Source organism: Cyclopterus lumpus, chromosome 25 (assembly GCF_009769545.1).
Source record: "Cyclopterus lumpus isolate fCycLum1 chromosome 25, fCycLum1.pri, whole genome shotgun sequence".
NCBI classification, from domain to species: domain Eukaryota; kingdom Metazoa; phylum Chordata; class Actinopteri; order Perciformes; family Cyclopteridae; genus Cyclopterus; species Cyclopterus lumpus.
This window is the reverse complement of record NC_046990.1, coordinates 3834799-3856289: the sequence shown is the minus strand read 5'-3', so window position 1 is coordinate 3856289 and position 21491 is coordinate 3834799. Positions and strand designations below refer to the sequence as shown.

Sequence of the window (21491 nt, the reverse complement as noted above, 5' to 3'; positions counted from 1 at the left end):
GTCCATGCCTACTACTCATTATTCATACATGTCAAAAATGTCAAACCTATATCAGGGCTTCAACATTTCTGTTTGCCACTGCATTTTATTTTATTATGATGCAAGATATGTCTATCCATCTAAGTATTTCCTTTGCATATTGTGAGAACCGTTTACCCGATCTACTTCACACTTGGCGGATGTATTTATGGGGACTCAAGGAAGTAATTTGGTACAATTTGGACCCAAGACACTTTGAATTTAACATTTTTTTTAAATAAACATGTACACAGCACTCTTTTCAGTAGCGGGGGCGGGGCTACAGGACGCTGTGTACTGAGTATCTGCCGTCCTGCAAGCTACACAGCCCGCCCACTTTACTACAAGACACACCCCCTGAGATAATGTCTGAGATTCATGGATTTATTTGATTCCAGACTATAATATTTTCCTAAACCTGGTTTTGGTGACCTTTTCAAGGGGCGTGTTATGTAGTAATAGTGTCTTGTAGTACTGAGGATCCGCCAATAGACCTACTGAGCATGTTGTCTGCGGTTGGACTGTATGTCACCAATGTTTCTGACCCAGAGCAGGCGGACTTGGGTGTGATTTTTCCCATGAACCAGACTGTATTACACCGATGTTTCTGACCCAGAGCAGGTGGACTTGGGTGTGATTTTTCCCATGAACCAGACTGTATCACCGTTGTTTCAGAGTAGCCGCAACTTGGTTGTTTCATGCATCTTTGTCGTGGCAGGTGTGTATGAGCTAAGAAATCACCAAGCAGCACATATAAACATACATAAACGGGCAGACTGACAGCCGATTGGTGGAAGAAACACAGGGGAAGAGCGAGGCTGACGAGACTAATGCTACACAGGGATCACAGAAGAAATGGAGTACATGGTTGGACAAAGTGAAAAAGTGTCTCATAGCATGTTGCATTGCAGGACATTCTATTTTAACGCCTAAGAATCTTTACCTTAGAATGAGCCGTTTATGTCAGTCCACCATGTTGCTCCAGAACGGTCAATCCAAACTTTGGCTCTAGCAAGAGCCTTTCGATTCAGCTCTAAAAGGCTCTCTTCCATCCATACAGCTGTAGCGCCTGGAGGCCTAAATAAATACGACTTAACCGCAGTGGAGTCAGATTGTTTACAGAGTCTGGACATTAAATCATTTAGACACTAGTTCTTGACTTCCACAGGAAAACAAGTTAGACTTTTTTAATATTTCCAGCTCTAATCAGTAAAGATTGTCATCTTCTGAATCAGTAAGAGTTTGACAAGTGACTTGTCAAGCAGTCCACTGTTGTCCAACAATGAGGGGGCGTTTCAAGGGTTAAAACCCTTCCTGGAAGCTTGCCCTCAGGCATTGGGGGGTTAGTAGCCTACGTCCTTCAGAGGATCGGCGTTTGATCCCCGGCTCTGCGAGCTAATGTGTCCTTGAGCAAGACAGTTAAGCCCGAATTGCTCCGCGTAGCTGTGTCTATAGTTTATGTATGAATAAAAGTCGCTTTGGATACGAGTCAGCTAAATGTAATCCTCGCTTACGGTTCAGAGATCCGTACTCAGCAGAAATAGGAGTTTGGGTCTGCCGTCATTATATGGCGGCTCAGAACGTCCGGTTCCAGCGAGGAAACTACTTGGGATGTATCCAGTGACGTCATTAGGTTCCGTGTATTTGACAGTTGAAAAGAGCACAGCCCCTCCCTTTGGCTGTCAGTGCACTAGATTGAACGTTTCCTTTCACACATTCTTTCAGATCCCATCTTCTGTGGAGCATCAGAGTCTGTGATCAAGTTGGGACATTCAAGTTCAAGTTCACATTCAGTCATGCGTTTGTGTCTGAGGAATAGAGCAGAGTAAACCAGTGTTCTGAGACATTAAAAAGTTTATTATGGTTTGCTTGGACTCAAAGTTAATGTCTACACAGTAAACTCAAGGGCGTCGTTGCAGGCTGATCATCTCAGGTAGTGGCACTCCACCCCAATGACGGCACTCTGGGTCCTCGTGATGTGACTCCTGCCAGACACTTTGGGGTCGTAGATCAGTGAAAAGGCATACAGCAAGTAATTTTCGGTCATCTAAGAGAGAGAACTACTGAGTAACATTTGACTGAAAGTACAACACCAATACATTCAATGAACAAAAACCTCACCACTCGTTTGCTGCCACAGTTGTGCAGCTCATATTCAAAGACCAGCACATGAGCCCAGTCGTCGATCTCAGTAGGGGAACAGCCACCAAGTGTGATGTCCTCTGGGTCTATCAGCTTGCCAAGGCCCAGCAAGTCCTGGCTCACTTCCACCTGGATCTTGCTTTCCCCACACCTCACAGCGACGCGGTTGTCAGTGTCTGGTTGACGCAGTTCAAAGTTGACAGGGGTCACCTTCACCAAATCCACTGGATCTTTTGGAAACCTCCAGGACAACGAGTCAACCACTGGCTGGATCTGCTTAGCCCGGAACATGGCAGCTTGTTGAGTAGACTTCCTGGAGGGCCCTCTCTCAGGCGCTGCTTTTGCTGGCTCAACTTCAACTCCCAGGTAGTTTGGTGGTCTCATTCTGAGGAATCTAGCAGCACTGAAGCTGACACACGCAAGCATAAACCCCAACACAAGAAGCTGGCTGGACCCCATTGTTGCAAACACAGAACTGTTGATGCAGTTTCCTCCAGCATGGCCACTGCAGGCTGAAATAGGCAGTGGCTCCTCCCTCTGACTCGTTAGCTGGATCGCTTTGCACAGGTGTAGATCTCAAAGCTGCACAGGCCTTACTAATTAGGAGAGACCAATGACTTAAGACTTTCCTCTTTAACAGTGCTTATAATGGATTTCATGGATTGTGGACATCTGGATTGCGGTCCATGCCTACTACTCATTATTCATACATGTCAAAAATGTCAAACCTATATCAGGGCTTCAACATTTCTGTTTGCCACTGCATTTTATTTTATTATGATGCAAGATATGTCTATCCATCTAAGTATTTCCTTTGCATATTGTGAGAACCGTTTACCCGATCTACTTCACACTTGGCGGATGTATTTATGGGGACTCAAGGAAGTAATTTGGTACAATTTGGACCCAAGACACTTTGAATTTAACATTTTTTTTAAATAAACATGTACACAGCACTCTTTTCAGTAGCGGGGGCGGGGCTACAGGACGCTGTGTACTGAGTATCTGCCGTCCTGCAAGCTACACAGCCCGCCCACTTTACTACAAGACACACCCCCTGAGATAATGTCTGAGATTCATGGATTTATTTGATTCCAGACTATAATATTTTCCTAAACCTGGTTTTGGTGACCTTTTCAAGGGGCGTGTTATGTAGTAATAGTGTCTTGTAGTACTGAGGATCCGCCAATAGACCTACTGAGCATGTTGTCTGCGGTTGGACTGTATGTCACCAATGTTTCTGACCCAGAGCAGGCGGACTTGGGTGTGATTTTTCCCATGAACCAGACTGTATTACACCGATGTTTCTGACCCAGAGCAGGTGGACTTGGGTGTGATTTTTCCCATGAACCAGACTGTATCACCGTTGTTTCAGAGTAGCCGCAACTTGGTTGTTTCATGCATCTTTGTCGTGGCAGGTGTGTATGAGCTAAGAAATCACCAAGCAGCACATATAAACATACATAAACGGGCAGACTGACAGCCGATTGGTGGAAGAAACACAGGGGAAGAGCGAGGCTGACGAGACTAATGCTACACAGGGATCACAGAAGAAATGGAGTACATGGTTGGACAAAGTGAAAAAGTGTCTCATAGCATGTTGCATTGCAGGACATTCTATTTTAACGCCTAAGAATCTTTACCTTAGAATGAGCCGTTTATGTCAGTCCACCATGTTGCTCCAGAACGGTCAATCCAAACTTTGGCTCTAGCAAGAGCCTTTCGATTCAGCTCTAAAAGGCTCTCTTCCATCCATACAGCTGTAGCGCCTGGAGGCCTAAATAAATACGACTTAACCGCAGTGGAGTCAGATTGTTTACAGAGTCTGGACATTAAATCATTTAGACACTAGTTCTTGACTTCCACAGGAAAACAAGTTAGACTTTTTTAATATTTCCAGCTCTAATCAGTAAAGATTGTCATCTTCTGAATCAGTAAGAGTTTGACAAGTGACTTGTCAAGCAGTCCACTGTTGTCCAACAATGAGGGGGCGTTTCAAGGGTTAAAACCCTTCCTGGAAGCTTGCCCTCAGGCATTGGGGGGTTAGTAGCCTACGTCCAGAGGATCGGCGTTTGATCCCCGGCTCTGCGAGCTAATGTGTCCTTGAGCAAGACAGTTAAGCCCGAATTGCTCCGCGTAGCTGTGTCTATAGTTTATGTATGAATAAAAGTCGCTTTGGATACGAGTCAGCTAAATGTAATCCTCGCTTACGGTTCAGAGATCCGTACTCAGCAGAAATAGGAGTTTGGGTCTGCCGTCATTATATGGCGGCTCAGAACGTCCGGTTCCAGCGAGGAAACTACTTGGGATGTATCCAGTGACGTCATTAGGTTCCGTGTATTTGACAGTTGAAAAGAGCACAGCCCCTCCCTTTGGCTGTCAGTGCACTAGATTGAACGTTTCCTTTCACACATTCTTTCAGATCCCATCTTCTGTGGAGCATCAGAGTCTGTGATCAAGTTGGGACATTCAAGTTCAAGTTCACATTCAGTCATGCGTTTGTGTCTGAGGAATAGAGCAGAGTAAACCAGTGTTCTGAGACATTAAAAAGTTTATTATGGTTTGCTTGGACTCAAAGTTAATGTCTACACAGTAAACTCAAGGGCGTCGTTGCAGGCTGATCATCTCAGGTAGTGGCACTCCACCCCAATGACGGCACTCTGGGTCCTCGTGATGTGACTCCTGCCAGACACTTTGGGGTCGTAGATCAGTGAAAAGGCATACAGCAAGTAATTTTCGGTCATCTAAGAGAGAGAACTACTGAGTAACATTTGACTGAAAGTACAACACCAATACATTCAATGAACAAAAACCTCACCACTCGTTTGCTGCCACAGTTGTGCAGCTCATATTCAAAGACCAGCACATGAGCCCAGTCGTCGATCTCAGTAGGGGAACAGCCACCAAGTGTGATGTCCTCTGGGTCTATCAGCTTGCCAAGGCCCAGCAAGTCCTGGCTCACTTCCACCTGGATCTTGCTTTCCCCACACCTCACAGCGACGCGGTTGTCAGTGTCTGGTTGACGCAGTTCAAAGTTGACAGGGGTCACCTTCACCAAATCCACTGGATCTTTTGGAAACCTCCAGGACAACGAGTCGACCACTGGCTGGATCTGCTTAGCCCGGAACATGGCAGCTTGTTGAGTAGACTTCCTGGAGGGCCCTCTCTCAGGCGCTGCTTTTGCTGGCTCAACTTCAACTCCCAGGTAGTTTGGTGGTCTCATTCTGAGGAATCTAGCAGCACTGAAGCTGACACACGCAAGCATAAACCCCAACACAAGAAGCTGGCTGGACCCCATTGTTGCAAACACAGAACTGTTGATGCAGTTTCCTCCAGCATGGCCACTGCAGGCTGAAATAGGCAGTGGCTCCTCCCTCTGACTCGTTAGCTGGATCGCTTTGCACAGGTGTAGATCTCAAAGCTGCACAGGCCTTACTAATTAGGAGAGACCAATGACTTAAGACTTTCCTCTTTAACAGTGCTTATAATGGATTTCATGGATTGTGGACATCTGGATTGCGGTCCATGCCTACTACTCATTATTCATACATGTCAAAAATGTCAAACCTATATCAGGGCTTCAACATTTCTGTTTGCCACTGCATTTTATTTTATTATGATGCAAGATATGTCTATCCATCTAAGTATTTCCTTTGCATATTGTGAGAACCGTTTACCCGATCTACTTCACACTTGGCGGATGTATTTATGGGGACTCAAGGAAGTAATTTGGTACAATTTGGACCCAAGACACTTTGAATTTAACATTTTTTTTAAATAAACATGTACACAGCACTCTTTTCAGTAGCGGGGGCGGGGCTACAGGACGCTGTGTACTGAGTATCTGCCGTCCTGCAAGCTACACAGCCCGCCCACTTTACTACAAGACACGCCCCCTGAGATAATGTCTGAGATTCATGGATTTATTTGATTCCAGACTATAATATTTTCCTAAACCTGGTTTTGGTGACCTTTTCAAGGGGCGTGTTATGTAGTAATAGTGTCTTGTAGTACTGAGGATCCGCCAATAGACCTACTGAGCATGTTGTCTGCGGTTGGACTGTATGTCACCAATGTTTCTGACCCAGAGCAGGCGGACTTGGGTGTGATTTTTCCCATGAACCAGACTGTATTACACCGATGTTTCTGACCCAGAGCAGGTGGACTTGGGTGTGATTTTTCCCATGAACCAGACTGTATCACCGTTGTTTCAGAGTAGCCGCAACTTGGTTGTTTCATGCATCTTTGTCGTGGCAGGTGTGTATGAGCTAAGAAATCACCAAGCAGCACATATAAACATACATAAACGGGCAGACTGACAGCCGATTGGTGGAAGAAACACAGGGGAAGAGCGAGGCTGACGAGACTAATGCTACACAGGGATCACAGAAGAAATGGAGTACATGGTTGGACAAAGTGAAAAAGTGTCTCATAGCATGTTGCATTGCAGGACATTCTATTTTAACGCCTAAGAATCTTTACCTTAGAATGAGCCGTTTATGTCAGTCCACCATGTTGCTCCAGAACGGTCAATCCAAACTTTGGCTCTAGCAAGAGCCTTTCGATTCAGCTCTAAAAGGCTCTCTTCCATCCATACAGCTGTAGCGCCTGGAGGCCTAAATAAATACGACTTAACCGCAGTGGAGTCAGATTGTTTACAGAGTCTGGACATTAAATCATTTAGACACTAGTTCTTGACTTCCACAGGAAAACAAGTTAGACTTTTTTAATATTTCCAGCTCTAATCAGTAAAGATTGTCATCTTCTGAATCAGTAAGAGTTTGACAAGTGACTTGTCAAGCAGTCCACTGTTGTCCAACAATGAGGGGGCGTTTCAAGGGTTAAAACCCTTCCTGGAAGCTTGCCCTCAGGCATTGGGGGGTTAGTAGCCTACGTCCTTCAGAGGATCGGCGTTTGATCCCCGGCTCTGCGAGCTAATGTGTCCTTGAGCAAGACAGTTAAGCCCGAATTGCTCCGCGTAGCTGTGTCTATAGTTTATGTATGAATAAAAGTCGCTTTGGATACGAGTCAGCTAAATGTAATCCTCGCTTACGGTTCAGAGATCCGTACTCAGCAGAAATAGGAGTTTGGGTCTGCCGTCATTATATGGCGGCTCAGAACGTCCGGTTCCAGCGAGGAAACTACTTGGGATGTATCCAGTGACGTCATTAGGTTCCGTGTATTTGACAGTTGAAAAGAGCACAGCCCCTCCCTTTGGCTGTCAGTGCACTAGATTGAACATTTCCTTTCACACATTTTTCTTTCAGATCCCATCTTCTGTGGAGCATCAGAGTCTGTGATCAAGTTGGGACATTCAGTCATGCGTTTGTGTCTGTGTTTCAGGAATAGAGCAGAGTAAACCAGTGTTCTGAGACATTAAAAAGTTTATTGTGGTTTGCTTGGACTCAATGTCTACACAGTAAACTCAAGGGCGTCATTGCAGGCTGATCATCTCAGGTAGTGGCACTCCACCCCAATGACGGCACTCTGGGTCCTCGTGATGTGACTCCTGCCAGACACTTTGGGGTCGTAGATCAGTGAAAAGGCATACAGCAAGTAATTTTCGGTCATCTAAGAGAGAGAATAACTGAGTAACATTTGACTGAAAGTACAACACCAATACATTCAATGAACAAAAACCTCACCACTCGTTTGCTGCCACAGTTGTGCAGCTCATATTCAAAGACCAGCACATGAGCCCAGTCGTCGATCTCAGTAGGGGAACAGCCACCAAGTGTGATGTCCTCTGGGTCTATCAGCTTGCCAAGGCCCAGCAAGTCCTGGCTCACTTCCACCTGGATCTTGCTTTCCCCACACCTCACAGCGACGCGGTTGTCAGTGTCTGGTTGACGCAGTTCAAAGTTGACAGGGGTCACCTTCACCAAATCCACTGGATCTTTTGGAAACCTCCAGGACACCGAGTCGACCACTGGCTGGATCTGCTTAGCCCGGAACATGGCAGCTTGTTGAATGGACTTCCTGGAGGGCTCTCTCTCAGGTGCTGCTTTTGCTGGCTCAACTTCAACTCCCAGGTAGTTTGGTGGTCTCATTCTGAGGAATCTAGCAGCACTGAAGCTGACACACGCAAGCACAAACCCCAACACAAGAAGCTGGCTGGACCCCATTGTTGCAAACACAGAACTGTTGATGCAGTTTCCTCCAGCATGGCCACTGCAGGCTGAAATAGGCAGTGGCTCCTCCCTCTGACTCGTTAGCTGGATCGCTTTGCACAGGTGTAGATCTCAAAGCTGCACAGGCCTTACTAATTAGGAGAGACCAATGACTTAAGACTTTCCTCTTTAACAGTGCTTATAATGGATTTCATGGATTGTGGAAATCTGGATTGTGGTCCATGTCTACTACTCATTATTCATACATGTCAAAAATGTCAAACCTATATCAGGGCTTCAACATTTCTGTTTGCCACTGCATTTTATTTTACTATGATGCAAGATATGTCTATCCATCTAAGTATTTCCTTTGCATATTGTGAGAACCGTTTACCCGATCTACTTCACACTTAGCGGATGTATTTATGGGGACTCAAGGGAGTAATTTGGTACAATTTGGACCCAAGACACATTGAATTTAACATTTTTTTTAAATAAACAAGTACACAGCACTCTTTTCAGTAGCGGGGGCGGGGCTACAGGACTCTGTGTACTGAGTATCAGCCGTCCTGCAAGCTACACAGCCCGCCCACTTTACTACAAGACACGCCCCCTGAGATAACGTCTGAGATTCATGGATTTATTTGATTCCAGACTATAATACTTTCCTAAACCTGGTTTTGGTGACCTTTTCAAGGGGCGTGTTATGTAGTAATAGTGTCCTGTAGTACTGAGGATCCGCCAATAGACCTACTGAGCATGTTGTCAGCGGTTGGACTGTATGTCACCAATGTTTCTGACCCAGAGCAGGCGGACTTGGGTGTGATTTTTCCCATGAACCAGACTGTATTACACCAATGTTTCTGACCCAGAGCAGGTGGACTTGGGTGTGATTTTTCCCATGAACCAGACTGTATCACCGTGCATCTTTGTCGTGGCAGGTGTGTGTATGACCTAAGAAATCAGCAAGCAGCAATACCGAAGATACTCTTGAATAAAAGATAAGGCGTTACAAGTGGTAATGGTTCGCCAATGGTTTAACAATAATATGGCCTTCCTGTCCCCTAAATGGGCATGGTAATTGCATGTTGGCCTCTACCCCATCACTCCACATTTGTAAATGCTGTGTCGAAAGCAGATTAGGTTGTATTTGGATAGAATGTATTTATATTTTCTTTTCCTAATTCAATATATTCGACCTGCCACTGTCTCTTAAAGGGGCAAGGCAGTTTGCTGGGCGATACAATAGTGGAGTTAAATGTGGGGGTATGTATTCTTGCACTGTATTGCAATTTTTATTCTACTGTTGAGGTACAGAGTATATCTTATAATGGGATCTTGTGTTATGTTATAATTCCTCTATATGGTCCTCTGAGGCAAACTTGTGATTTGTGATATTGGGCTATACAAGAGACAATATGACATTTGATTGAATGTAATTTACAGTGTTTTTGAAGTAAATGAAAAATACTCTTCTATCACTTGCTTATCCCATCCCGTTATGACAGGTGGAGACACTGTAAACATAAGTAAATATTATAAATGGCATGTGGCACGCAGTAACCCCGTTTTCGGAAATGTAACGACCAAAGCTAAATCCAAGTTTATCTCAAATATGTCTAGTTCGTTGCTTCATTTGTTGCTGCTCGCCTATGATTTGTATTTCGATTTATTTTGAAAGCGCACACCGAAAGTCTTACTATGCCAACATGTCTAACTTGATTACTTTGACCACGGAGGGAAGTTGTACACGTTTCCAAGTGGAGGACAGACATGATATCCGGATCTCAAGCCACGAACAGATCTTAACGAGACACTATTTACCCATGCAAATCATCATATTAATAATAATTACAACAACAACAACAAACCATACATGTTGATATTGACTACCGTGGTACTGGCACTATTACTGCGTAGGCCACAGTTTTATCAGTGATACACTTCTTGTATGTGACCACTGGGTGGTAGCAAAGAGTCAGAGACAATTCAAGTATACCAAGTGTTCACTTTTGGTAAACTTTCAAAACAAACATTAAACATGTGACATTTAAGCTGAACAATTTTTTTCTTGTCAATAGTTTACAATAACCAACACCTTTCATACAATTATTATTATCTGGAAATTATTTTTGTAATGTATATTGTTCTATCTCTTAATCCAAACAGACATCACCTTAGTTCCCCTTTTAAAACATGTATGGTTTTTTTTACATTTTCTATTTATAAAGAAGTCTAATACAAATAGTGTACATGTAAACCTATATTTTTATCTATATTATAATCAATATCTGTCCTCCAACATAGTGGACGGCTGTAATACTGTTTGGTTATCCACATCATGGGGCTTTAAGGTTACACTCAAAGCTTTTATTTCTTGTGGTGCTGATTAGTTTTCTTAAATGAAACGAGTTTTGAGATTTCTGACATAAGAGGAGCACATTTTATTTCATAGGGAAAAATCAACGATGATAATATGGATCATTTTAAGTTTTGATTCAGGATAATAAAGATATAAACTCAAATATGATTTCAACACTGAGCATTGGTCCTTTGCAGACACACATTAAAGCACAGTAGGATCTATGAAGAATCCTTAACAACTACCTTATCAATAAAGTTCAAGAGCATATTTTTTATATTCTTTTAATGTTTTGTATACTGCAGGTGGAGATCACTGATAGACCGGCAGAAGATCAATCATTATGTTTAGGTCATGTTCAGAAATACAAGCACAGAATAAATGTCCATTTAGACATTAGAGCTGAACAAGTTAGTTGATTGATGAGATGTCCGTTTTTAATCAATAGATGAATCCTATAGATACAAATAAGATAAGATAAGATATTCCTTTATTAGTCCCAGAGTGAGGACATTTACAGGATTAAAACAGCAAACAAGGTAAAAAAGAAAAACAGATAATATAAATAATAAACAGTAAATAAAAAGTAATAAAAACAGATGATAAAAATGTTCACGAATAATGCATTACAATAACTTACTTCACATACAACGTTGTCAAACAGCTTCATTTTATATTTCTATTCAAATTAAAAAGAAGAAAGAGGAAGTAATGAACACAAGATCTTTATTCATACCGAGGAAGAATATTGTGCAGCAGTTGCAATACAAAGTGGGAAAGAGAGCAACTGTATAGAGTGAAAATAAAAAAAAAAGATTATCAGTAAGCTCGGTCAAAAATCTGAGACAATGGGCCCCTGGGTACAGACATGCACGAGGCCCCCCCACCTCTACTTCACAGCAGCAAAACTAACTTTGTCGCTGCTTCTTTGTAGCCTTTACATTTGTTACTTTTATTTGTATTGTACTTCACAACGATTTTGATGCTTTGTTATGCTGCTTTAGTATTTCTGACACTGTGTTAACCCTGATGGCACGGCTCTGTACCAACGTATGAAATAAACTTAAAGCTTATTTGGCCTTTCTACAATTCATATTTTGCATCTTATTCAAGTTGATTTGTGTCTCATTGTAAGTCATTTTTTTTTTTGGGGCTGCACCGTGGTGTAGTGGCTAGCACTGTCGCCTCACAGCAAGAGGGCTGCGGGTTCAATTCCCGGTCGGAGCGGTCCTTCTGTGTGGAGTTTGCATGTTCTCCCCGTGGCAGCGTGGGTTCTCTCCGGGCTCTCCGGCTTCCTCCCACAGTCCAAAGACATGCTGCAGGTTAATTGATCTCTAAATGTCCCATAGGTGTGAATGTGAGAGTGAATGGTTGTATGTCCCTACATGTGCCCTCGATGGTCTGGCGGCCTGTCCAGGGTATCCCCTGCCTTCGCCCTATGTCAGCTGGGATAGGCTCCAGCGCCCCCGCGACCCTAATGAGGATAAGCGGTATTGAAAATGGATGGATGGATGGATGTAAGTCAATTTGCATCTTATTCTAATTTTGGGCCTGTGCCATGTAATCGGAATTTCCATCCAGAATAGCTTAATAATGCTATGCCCGCGCTTTCTCGCTGACCCCTGAATGCACCATAAACAGTCTGTTGAAAGTTTGCGCTTCAGAAACAGAGTGGACGTTAGGACCTGGGGGCCGACTCTCCTCTCACACACACACACGCCTCTGTGTCTGTGTGTGTGTGTGCGTGTGTGTGTGTGTGCGTGTGGCTGGGTTGGGCGGGGGCTGGGTTGATGATGCATTGATAAAGAACTTGGATCTTTTTGCTCAACTGGTTTTTTTGGACTCTGGAAGTGGGAGTGCCCTGGGCCAGACTAGCTTCCTCTCTTCCTCTCTCCTTCAGTGTGTGTTTACCTCTCTCAGCCTCTCCTCTCTCTCTCTCTCTCTCTCTTCGGCAGAAGCACGAGTCTCAGTAAGTTAAACAAACGTGTTGTCCTTCATGTTTTACGTGTGTATAGTTTAATCCAGGTCTGATGTATGTGTGAGGAACTGTCCGTCGTGTGTGCTGGTTTTATGGAGTGCGTTTGTGCGTGTGCGTGTGCGTGCGCGTGTGGGTCTGTGTGTGTGTTTGTGTGTGTGTGCTGAAACCTGACACTGTATAGATTATGTTATGATACAGGGTTTGCATATTTCACTCCTGTCTCCAGTGGTGGAAAAGTAAAACAATAAATAACAAAAAGTAATATGGCGGTGGACTAAATTATCCAGTTGTGCATGTTTACAGTTAGACTGGAACAAGGAGCGGCAGTGAGGTGCACTTCAATAAGATCCACTGTTGACATGTAACATGGAGAAAGCTGCCGAGTCATTATACTGAAAAGAGACCTTTCAAAGTAAAAGCATCCCTTATGCAGAACACCTCCCTAAAAAGTGTTATGATATATATATGTATATATAATTACTGGGTGCATACTGATGCATAAACAGTTGCTGACTTTAACTACTGCCATAGTTAGTTGATTAATGGAACAAAAATATTAGCAACCATTTTGATGATTGATTGTTTGAGTCATTTTTGGAACATTTGTTGGTAGTAGATGGAATCTTCTGGATGCTCTGATGATGAACTGAATATACTGTCGGGTAGTTTAGTCTATATCAATACATTATTACTTATAGACTCATTGTGTTTTTCTTTATATAAAATGTTAATCTGCAAAGTGAGCAGTAGCTGCGACTGTGAAATAAGTGCAGAGGGGTAAAATAAGCAATATTCCTCTTCTCTAAAATGTGTTGTGATGAAGTAGCAGCATTGGACACATACATGAAGTAGGACACATACAGTAGAAGTACTTGTATAAATGTACCACCTGACATGCATTCTTTATATTCATCATGTGAGTTAGTCTGCAGCTTTGAGGTCAGCAGGATCACCATAGTATACACTTTTATTTAAAATAGTCAAGACTATACATACATTTTCATGCCACTTGAAGTTAGAATAGTTCTGTGAGTGTAAACAATATATTATATAATATTTATAATATAATATATTTTATTTTATTCTATATGCTATATTATTTCAAATATTGTATTCAATCTATTGATTGTTTAATTATGAACCAGAGTCTGTAAGACCAGGGCCCAAAGAGTCTCCATTAATGAATCACAACTGTCATTGGTTGACGTTATGTCGACCAAGTATTGTTTCAGGGTTGTATTCCTTTTTAAAGCTCATACAGCATACAGTTGTGCAGCATTATGTTTTTTTGTGTATAGATGATGACTTTTACTTTGTTGTGTATTCCTGACGTTGTCTCTCTGTCTCCTTCTCAGACACACCGCAACATGTTTTTTGCAAAGAGCTTAATCAAAGGCATCATTGATGTTGTGAGGTAAGCACACAACAGATCTTTTTGTACATTTCCCCCTTTTTTTATGGGGCTAAGGCAGAGCTAACTGCTTCCAGTCTTTGTGCTAAGCTAGGCTAACCATGTGACTCCCTCTGTACTGGATGTACATAATGATCTTTCCACAGCTGCTCTCTGACTCGTGTCTCGTGTCTTTCTTTTCCTCTGACAGCAACATCGACCCGGCTCAGTTCAAGTCCTCAGACCCTGTGAGTGTGAAACCTGATGGAGCCGCAGAAGCTCCACCTGATACTCACGAATCCTCTCTCAATCTGCTATTAGACAAATTAGACGCTATTCCACGGATGTTCTTTTTGGTCACTTAATATTCTCTTCAGATCCAAATATGTCACGTGTCGGACAATAAAAATTTGGTAGAACGTATTCAAGCAGCACATGTCGAGGCTTGACGTAACACCAAACCAGGGCACAGTACAGTATTCATCAAAATGCTACAAATAATTAATAAAGTAAGCTCCAGAAGGAAAACTAGTTATGAAACTTCTTACGAGATCCAGCGTTCCGTATGATGCAGTCTGCTGTCGCTTGTTTACTTTCATGCGTCTTCATCGGGCGAACCTGACGGCGTTGCAGTAAACTTCCCTTCTTGTGTGATTTCTCTGACACGCCTCCTCTTCCTGTTCCACTTTATTTTTGTGTCCATCTCAGCCAACTTACTATTAGTTCATCACAATTTCAATATTTAAACTTCACGAACAGGAGTGTTGACACATTGACGAGAGAGGGTGATATTCATTATTATTATCATTTCTGCCAAGAGAATCAAATTATTTTGGCCACAGTTCAAATCTAATGTTTGGACAGCCCTAGTTATGAATTCATTCAATTTGAAATGTTATTTTGTTTCAATAGAATGAACTATATGTCTACATCCTAAATCCTTGTGTCCGATTGGCTAATAACATTTTGACTTTGCCCTATTTTTTAATAACAAAGAGAAACGTTCTGAGATTAGAAGGAAATCTGTGAAACTTTGACACTCTGAATTCTCCCAGTGGAAGCAAACAAACTCACTGAATGTACAACACACTCCTTCCCGTGCCTAACATTAGCTCTGTCTGTGTGTGTGTGTGTGTGTGTGTGTGTAGCCTCCTCCTCGCAGACCTCTGAACTTCGCAGAGTCCCATGAGAACGATGAGGAGAAAAAGTTTCGGAGAGTTTTCCAGCAGCTGGCCGGAGAGGTGAGCCCACAGTCGTGGATGTTTGTCCTGTGTGCTGCGTGTTCACACCACGTCTCACTCCCAGTTTCATTCCATCACCAGTGAAGCTGTGCGTCCCTACATGATTACTAAATGCAATAACACACCTCTCAGAAACAGTCATATTAATATATAATGTCACTTAGATATTCCCCTTTATCGTTGTTGGGAGCTGTGCAGAGTTCAAGGTAATTACTAGAGAACTAGTCATGAGAGTAGTAAGTAGATGGACTCGTCCTTTAACACACTTTTATAGGAACAGCGTTTAGGAGTTATGGGGCCAAAATGGAACATGGCCTTCACCTGAAACTAAGATGTTTACTTCCCAAACACGTGCATCTCTGCTAACACGCTAGCATGCAGTTAAATAACACGGTTTTAGTGTGCATGCGCGTGTTTGGGGCATTCATGTGTGTGTATAAATGAGACTCGGAGTACACGCTGCACAAGTTGCGTGAAAAAAAAACAGAAGTCTGAAAAAATGGGGGGGGGGGGGGACCAATCAAGTCTTTCCTGGTTTCAAATAAACACTTCACTTTAAAGATCAGAGTACTTTATTGATCACATTTTAGTTTGTTGATTTGTCTATTTTTGATAGTTTGCCTTTTTTTACTTTTATTTTGTATTTTTAGTCGGCGCTATTTAGAATAAACAATGCAGCGTTTTTAACATATTTTTCTAATCTGAGGAGTAAATGTTCGGCTGTATTGAATCGTGTCCTTGAAAATGTGTCTGCATGCTTAACATTTCATTGCGGTGATCTACGTTGACTTTCTACGCCTCCGTCCCGCTTGAGTCAGAGGGAGGATGCGTTCCGCTGCGCCCTGTTTCAGGAGTTTCTTGTTTGCATTGAAGGAAAAAAAGTTTCAGCACTCAACTGAAGCGTGGACTTGATGTGGCTGCTCGGCAAGTTTCCTCAAGATGCGTCTGTCTCTCTATGAGTCAGTTGGTTCCCTCTGCTTATCCTCTACCGCCTCACCACACCTGTCTGTCTGCTGTGGGCTGCATTCCAAACTCCACCCTCCACTGTCCTCTCCTCACTCTGTTTTCTACTCACTTTGTCTTGCTCATCACCATCGAGCCCGGCAGGTTCTTCTATCAGCCTGTTCTCAAATCGTCACAAAAAGAAAAGAAAAAATGAATTAAAAACAAATTCAAATGTAACGTTTGAACAGAGTACAACAGGCACATATGATAACAGAAAAAGAACATATATTTGAAAGTGTACGTTTCTTATGATACTATGAGTCAACTAACTCTAAAAGTCTAAAAGTTCACAACAAATGTCTGATTGGCCAGAGAGTTAACAACATATCAAATAAAATAGTGTCGGTAATGCACCAACCGGCAAAATAAGAGAAGAAGAAGACAAAATAGTGCCCACAGACGGAATGTAATTTAATCTTGTTGCCTTATTTAAAGTGCAAAGTGGCATTTTTTTCTCTATGAGTTTATTGCTCAACTGGACATCCCTATGACAATAAAAACGGGGGGGAGGGAACTGTTGAGGAGGACTCGGACGCAGAGAAGAGGTTTACCTAACCATCATTTATTCTCAACAAAAAAATCACAGGAAAATTCCTGGAAACAAAAAACTCATCCGAAAAGGGATGAACGGGGAAATGCTAAACATAACGGGAAAACAACAAAAAAAACTCTCTTAGGAGAAAGGAGAAAATAATACTCTATAACTAAGACTTGGACTTGACCATGACATAAGGCGGGTGACACATGAGGAAGGGCAAGGAACCTGAAACGAGAGGAGAGTTAATTTCCAAAATAAAACAGGAAGTCACAAAACAAACATGGAGACAGGACAAAAACCCAACTTGACATACAGGTGTGACAAGTGATATATTGTGCAGGCCTAGTTAAAAGCATCAGCTTTACATCGTGAAATACTGGGTAGCTGCATTAATAGCATCAAAATAAAGAAACAAAACGATGTATTGGCTCCTGAAAGGCCCGAATAAGGAATGAAACAGAGAGTTGGAGGGATCAGAAAGTTGTGTTCTAAAATGTGTCCACTTTGTGGAGCATTTTCAGGGTGAAAACCGAGCAGAAGATCTGTGTTTCCATGTGACATTGACACAGAATGTGTCCAGAAACAGGCAGGGAGAGTTCTTCAGACAGAGCAGACATTAGTCTCATCTCAGTCAGGAAGCCTTACGATGCGCATTAAGCTGAAACATGATTCCCAGCCTTGTGAAATGAAATCAGAGAGAAAGCTAGAAGCACAGCTTTTTGCCCATGCTGGAGCATTGAGGGAGGCGGTGGAGGATTCAACTCTCATAACCACATGTTGGCGTAATCAGCTGCACTTCAGAACCAGAGTGTTGTCAAAGATAAACAGTGAATCCATTGATTGTCCTCGGCAGAGTCGGCTCATGGGAGTGTTGGACTGAGAGAAAGAGAGCTCTTTCTCTGCATTCCTACCATTGTCTGGCAGGGCGGCACCCCAGCCTAAGGGGTGTGTGTGTGTGTGTGTGTGTGTGTGTGTGTGTGTGTGTGTGTGTGTGTGTGTGTGTGTGTGTGTGTGTGTGTACTGTGTGTCTGACTCATCAGAGGGAAGTGTGCACCAGTTAGACCAGTATTCCGCCCGCTGTCAGTGGGTGTGTTTTTGAAACCAACAGCAGTAATGAGGGGGATGATGAAGAGGTATGAGCATGGTTGTAGTAAAGTAACCCCACCCACCTGGCAGACTGCGGTTCTGTGAACAGTGTCTGTTGAAGGTGGAGTCTGTTGTGGTCACTCTTTAAAAGGCCCGAACCTCGAATCTGTCGGGATTTATTGAAGTTGAGTTTGAAAACATCGACAGTGGATTAGGAGGAATATGACGTTTTTCCAAGTTTCAAAACAAAAGAGGCAAACAAAAAAATAAAATGATAAGCAAACTTAAATTATCCAGAGGTTCATGTTCAACGTAAAAGGTCAAAAGTCACAACAAGGTTTTGTCAAGACCGAGAAAACATTTTTCAAATACCAAAAGTATCCTCTGGCCCATTTCATTTCAGTTGCATGAATCTGCTCGCACATATTTTCACCTCAGGATATGTATTTTAGGAATGAGAAAAGACGTTCCTTGAGCAGGGCACTGTGAGAGAACCCATCCAGAGATAGCATGGTGCCGCCTCACAGTGTTTGGGCAACAGGGAGAACATTAGAAATTTGTTCTGAGCTTTTTTTTCATTTTTATCAGACGTGAGTCAGAAGCTGGAAAAATATCAAAGGAAAGAAAAAAAACAGCTTGAGTTTGAGTCACGCTCAGATCAGCTGTGACTCACTCTGTTTGTTGGGGTTTCCTCTGTGGAAAGAAACAATCTGAGCATAAACACTATTTGTGTGTGTGTGTGTGTGTGTGTGTTTCCACAGGACATGGAGGTGAGCCCCAATGAGCTGATGGACATCCTCAACAAAGTCCTGGGCAAACGTGAGTCTGCTTTACAGTTTTTCCCACTACATGAAGGTGTGTCTTCTGTCTGGCCATTCTCTTTCTGTTGTTCTCACAGCAACTGTTTTACCAGCTGAGATTTGTTCTTCTCACCGGAGAACGTGTTACAGTGTTTCTTGCTGATTGTATTTCATTTGAAGGTTGAACCGGTTCATGTGGGTTTCAGATGGAGGCCTGAAGACCGACGGTTTCAGCATCGAGTCCTGCAGGAGCATGGTCGCTGTCATGGACGTATCCTTTCACTGGACATGGGGCCAACGCAGTAACAGCTGTAGTAGCAGTACTAGCAGAAGTAGTAATTAGCAGTAACAGTTGTAGCAGTACTGTAGTAGCAGTAGCATCAGTTATCGTAGAAGTAATATTAGCAGTAGTAGTAACAGCTGTAGTACTGTAGTAGCAGTAGCATCAGTTGTAGTAGTAGTAGCAGTACTAGTAGAAGTAGTATTAGCATAGCAGTAGTAGCAATAGCAGTAGCAGCAGTTGTAGTAGCAGTAGTCCTAGTAGAAGTAGTATTACCATAGCAGTAGTAGCAGTAGCAGCAGTTGTAGTAGTACTAGTAGCAGTACTAGTAGAAGTAGTATTAGCAGTAGTAGTAGCAGCTGTAGTAAAAAGTATTCCTTTCTGTTCTGCTCTGGTTTGCGAGTTTGACCTTTGACCTGACTCCCTTCAGAGTGACAGCACAGGTAAACTGGGCTTCCACGAGTTCAAATACATGTGGAACAACATCAAGAAGTGGCAGGTCCGTTTGTCTTCTCCTCCTTTAATCTGACCCACTTCTTCACCTCACTTGCAGTCCATACCAGTGAAAACCGTTTGCATTTGTCCTCCAGGCTGTCTATTTAAAATACGATGCAGATGGTTCAGGTACAATCAACTCTGGTGAACTGCCAAAGGCCTTTGAGGCTGCAGGTGAGAGTGTGTGTCTGTGTGTGTGTGTGTGTGTGTGTGTGTGTGTGTGTGTGTGTGTGTGTGTGTGTGTAAATAACCAGGACCATCAGTGTGAAGTCTCCAACGAACTGTGTGTTTGCAGGTTTCCCTCTGAATGACCAGCTCTACAAGCTGATTATCCGTCGCTATAGCGATGAGCACGGCAGCATGGACTTTGACAATTTCATTGGCTGCCTGGTGCGACTCGACGCCATGTGCAGTGAGTCTCTCCCTCTTCCTCCTTCCACATTTCCATTCAATAAGCAGCCAGACTTACTAGATTTCTTTTGAAACCAAAACATTTAAAATATGGTTCTGACAGCTCGTTTAAAGTTTGCCGAATGCCACAGCTGTAGTAGCAGTGCTGTTATAGTAGCAGTTTTAATATGTGTGTGTGTGTGTGTGTGTGTGTGTGTGTGTGTGTGTTCTGCAGGAGCCTTTAAGACCCTGGATAAGGACAACAGTGGCTCCATCGACCTGGACATCAAGGAGGTAACGAGCTCACGCCACTCTTCTTTTCTTTCAGTCAATCAACATAAATTAAGATCTGATACAACTTTATCCATCCCAAGGGAAATGTTAGTGCAGTCAAAAGGTAGAAGAAAAAAACCCACTAAATACAAATTAGGATCAAATTGACTAATGTACTTCTCATAATAATGCTAGTATAACCACACAGCACAGTTGTTAAAAACAGGTGAAATGCATCACACACTGATATTAATCCAGAAACACTGACAGGGAACATTTTACTGCACAGTACCTTTTACTTTAACTACTTTAACTTCATTTTACTTTTATTTCAGTTAAGTTTTGAATGCAGAACTTTTACTTTGTAGTGGGGTATTTTCACAGTGTGTAATTAGTACTTTTACTAAAGGAGCTAAATACGTTGCTTTTTGCCCATTGATGAGTGAAAAACCTCTGGTGGTCAGATAATATATATATTATAATATACTTGACCTTGCACAGCTGCTCTGACCTTAACCCCGTGTCTGTTTCTTTCTCTTAGTGGCTTCAGCTGACGATGTACTCATGAAGCGATGGAGGGAAGCTGCCCCGCAACAAAAACACCTTCTTCTCCTCTTTCATCTCATCCCTCGCTCCCTCTCATTACATTCCTACCATTGTCTGGCAGGGTGGCACCCGAGCCTGAGGGGTGTGTGTGTGTGTGTGTGTGACACGTGTGTGTGTGTGTGTGTATGTGTGTGCTTGTGGATGTGCAATAGTGTTTGAATGCCCCCCCCCCCCTTCGTCATCACGGTAATGGGACCACAATGTCAGCGTTGGAGCTAAAGCGAAGGGGAAGAATCAAATCAAACAAAAAGTTACAGATGCCTTTGTTTCACATTTTTAGGGCAAAGTTTCAAAGATCTTGATTTTTTAGAATCAGAAAGCGAATAAAGTGACACAACTGACAATGAAGTGTTTGCTCGGCTAGTTTGTGAGTGTGACAAGTTCTTCTGGGTGATGTGTGTCTCTACACAGGAATCTTTTTTTTTTAAATATATTTGTTCTGTTCATTTTAAACAAAAAAGGGAACTTCCGATGTTTTACTTTCAATGTGGCAGAAAGGATCCTCCAGGTAAAAAATAAAATAATTGGGGGGGAAAAAAACTTCCATAAAGTTGGCAGCAGGTGGCAGCTTTAGTTAGTTAGTTGTGGATGTCCACATGGGAGACTGGTTGTATATATGTATGTGTCTGTGTGCGTATATATATATATACCGTTATTTATTTATTTATATATATATATATAAAGGTGAAGTTATATCAAATGTTCATGGGATGTATATATTCCATGAACATTTGATCTAACTTATTTAACCAGGAAAGCTTCATTGAGATGAAAGAT

The 21491-nt window shown here is 42.6% G+C and overlaps 4 protein-coding genes across 4 annotated transcripts; 1 reads left to right on the top strand and 3 right to left on the bottom strand.

The window, feature by feature from the left end:
- Positions 1–1887: 1887 nt before the first annotated feature.
- Positions 1888–2635, bottom strand: LOC117728265 (zona pellucida sperm-binding protein 3-like). Its single transcript, XM_034529075.1, has 2 exons — positions 2140–2635; positions 1888–2065 (listed from the first exon to the last, which is right to left on the bottom strand). The coding sequence occupies exons 1-2, from the start codon at positions 2617–2619 to the stop codon at positions 1943–1945; spliced, it is 603 nt and encodes a 200-aa protein (XP_034384966.1). The 5' UTR covers positions 2620–2635; the 3' UTR covers positions 1888–1942.
- A 2091-nt stretch (positions 2636–4726) lies between these two features.
- LOC117728248 (zona pellucida sperm-binding protein 3-like) lies at positions 4727–5474 on the bottom strand. Its single transcript, XM_034529055.1, has 2 exons — positions 4979–5474; positions 4727–4904 (listed from the first exon to the last, which is right to left on the bottom strand). The coding sequence occupies exons 1-2, from the start codon at positions 5456–5458 to the stop codon at positions 4782–4784; spliced, it is 603 nt and encodes a 200-aa protein (XP_034384946.1). The 5' UTR covers positions 5459–5474; the 3' UTR covers positions 4727–4781.
- Positions 5475–7595: 2121 nt separating this feature from the next.
- On the bottom strand, positions 7596–8300 carry LOC117728259 (zona pellucida sperm-binding protein 3-like). Its single transcript, XM_034529067.1, has 2 exons — positions 7806–8300; positions 7596–7731 (listed from the first exon to the last, which is right to left on the bottom strand). Exons 1-2 carry the CDS (start codon positions 8283–8285, stop codon positions 7609–7611), a joined length of 603 nt encoding a protein of 200 aa, XP_034384958.1. The 5' UTR covers positions 8286–8300; the 3' UTR covers positions 7596–7608.
- Positions 8301–12348: 4048 nt separating this feature from the next.
- Positions 12349–21062, top strand: capns1b (calpain, small subunit 1 b). The gene is made up of 11 exons (XM_034528893.1): positions 12349–12601; positions 13966–14024; positions 14212–14248; positions 15149–15241; positions 18632–18689; positions 18877–18941; positions 19381–19449; positions 19541–19619; positions 19741–19857; positions 20071–20129; positions 20650–21062. Exons 2-11 carry the CDS (start codon positions 13978–13980, stop codon positions 20674–20676), a joined length of 651 nt encoding a protein of 216 aa, XP_034384784.1. The 5' UTR covers positions 12349–12601; positions 13966–13977; the 3' UTR covers positions 20677–21062.
- Positions 21063–21491: the final 429 nt, after the last annotated feature.

Excerpts from the sequence above, each read along its gene's own strand:
- LOC117728265 (XM_034529075.1), bottom strand. The coding sequence starts at position 2,619 with ATGGGGTCCAGCCAGCTTCTTGTGTTGGGGTTTATGCTTGCGTGTGTC. Across the intron at positions 2,066-2,139 it reads ACTGTGGCAGCAAACGAGTG|ATGACCGAAAATTACTTGCT; the intron begins GTGAGGTTTTTG and ends TCTCTCTCTTAG.
- LOC117728248 (XM_034529055.1), bottom strand. The coding sequence starts at position 5,458 with ATGGGGTCCAGCCAGCTTCTTGTGTTGGGGTTTATGCTTGCGTGTGTC. Across the intron at positions 4,905-4,978 it reads ACTGTGGCAGCAAACGAGTG|ATGACCGAAAATTACTTGCT; the intron begins GTGAGGTTTTTG and ends TCTCTCTCTTAG.
- LOC117728259 (XM_034529067.1), bottom strand. The coding sequence starts at position 8,285 with ATGGGGTCCAGCCAGCTTCTTGTGTTGGGGTTTGTGCTTGCGTGTGTC. Across the intron at positions 7,732-7,805 it reads ACTGTGGCAGCAAACGAGTG|ATGACCGAAAATTACTTGCT; the intron begins GTGAGGTTTTTG and ends TCTCTCTCTTAG.
- capns1b (XM_034528893.1), top strand. The coding sequence starts at position 13,978 with ATGTTTTTTGCAAAGAGCTTAATCAAAGGCATCATTGATGTTGTGAG. Across the intron at positions 18,690-18,876 it reads CAACAAAGTCCTGGGCAAAC|ATGGAGGCCTGAAGACCGAC; the intron begins GTGAGTCTGCTT and ends TGTGGGTTTCAG. Across the intron at positions 18,942-19,380 it reads GCATGGTCGCTGTCATGGAC|AGTGACAGCACAGGTAAACT; the intron begins GTATCCTTTCAC and ends GACTCCCTTCAG.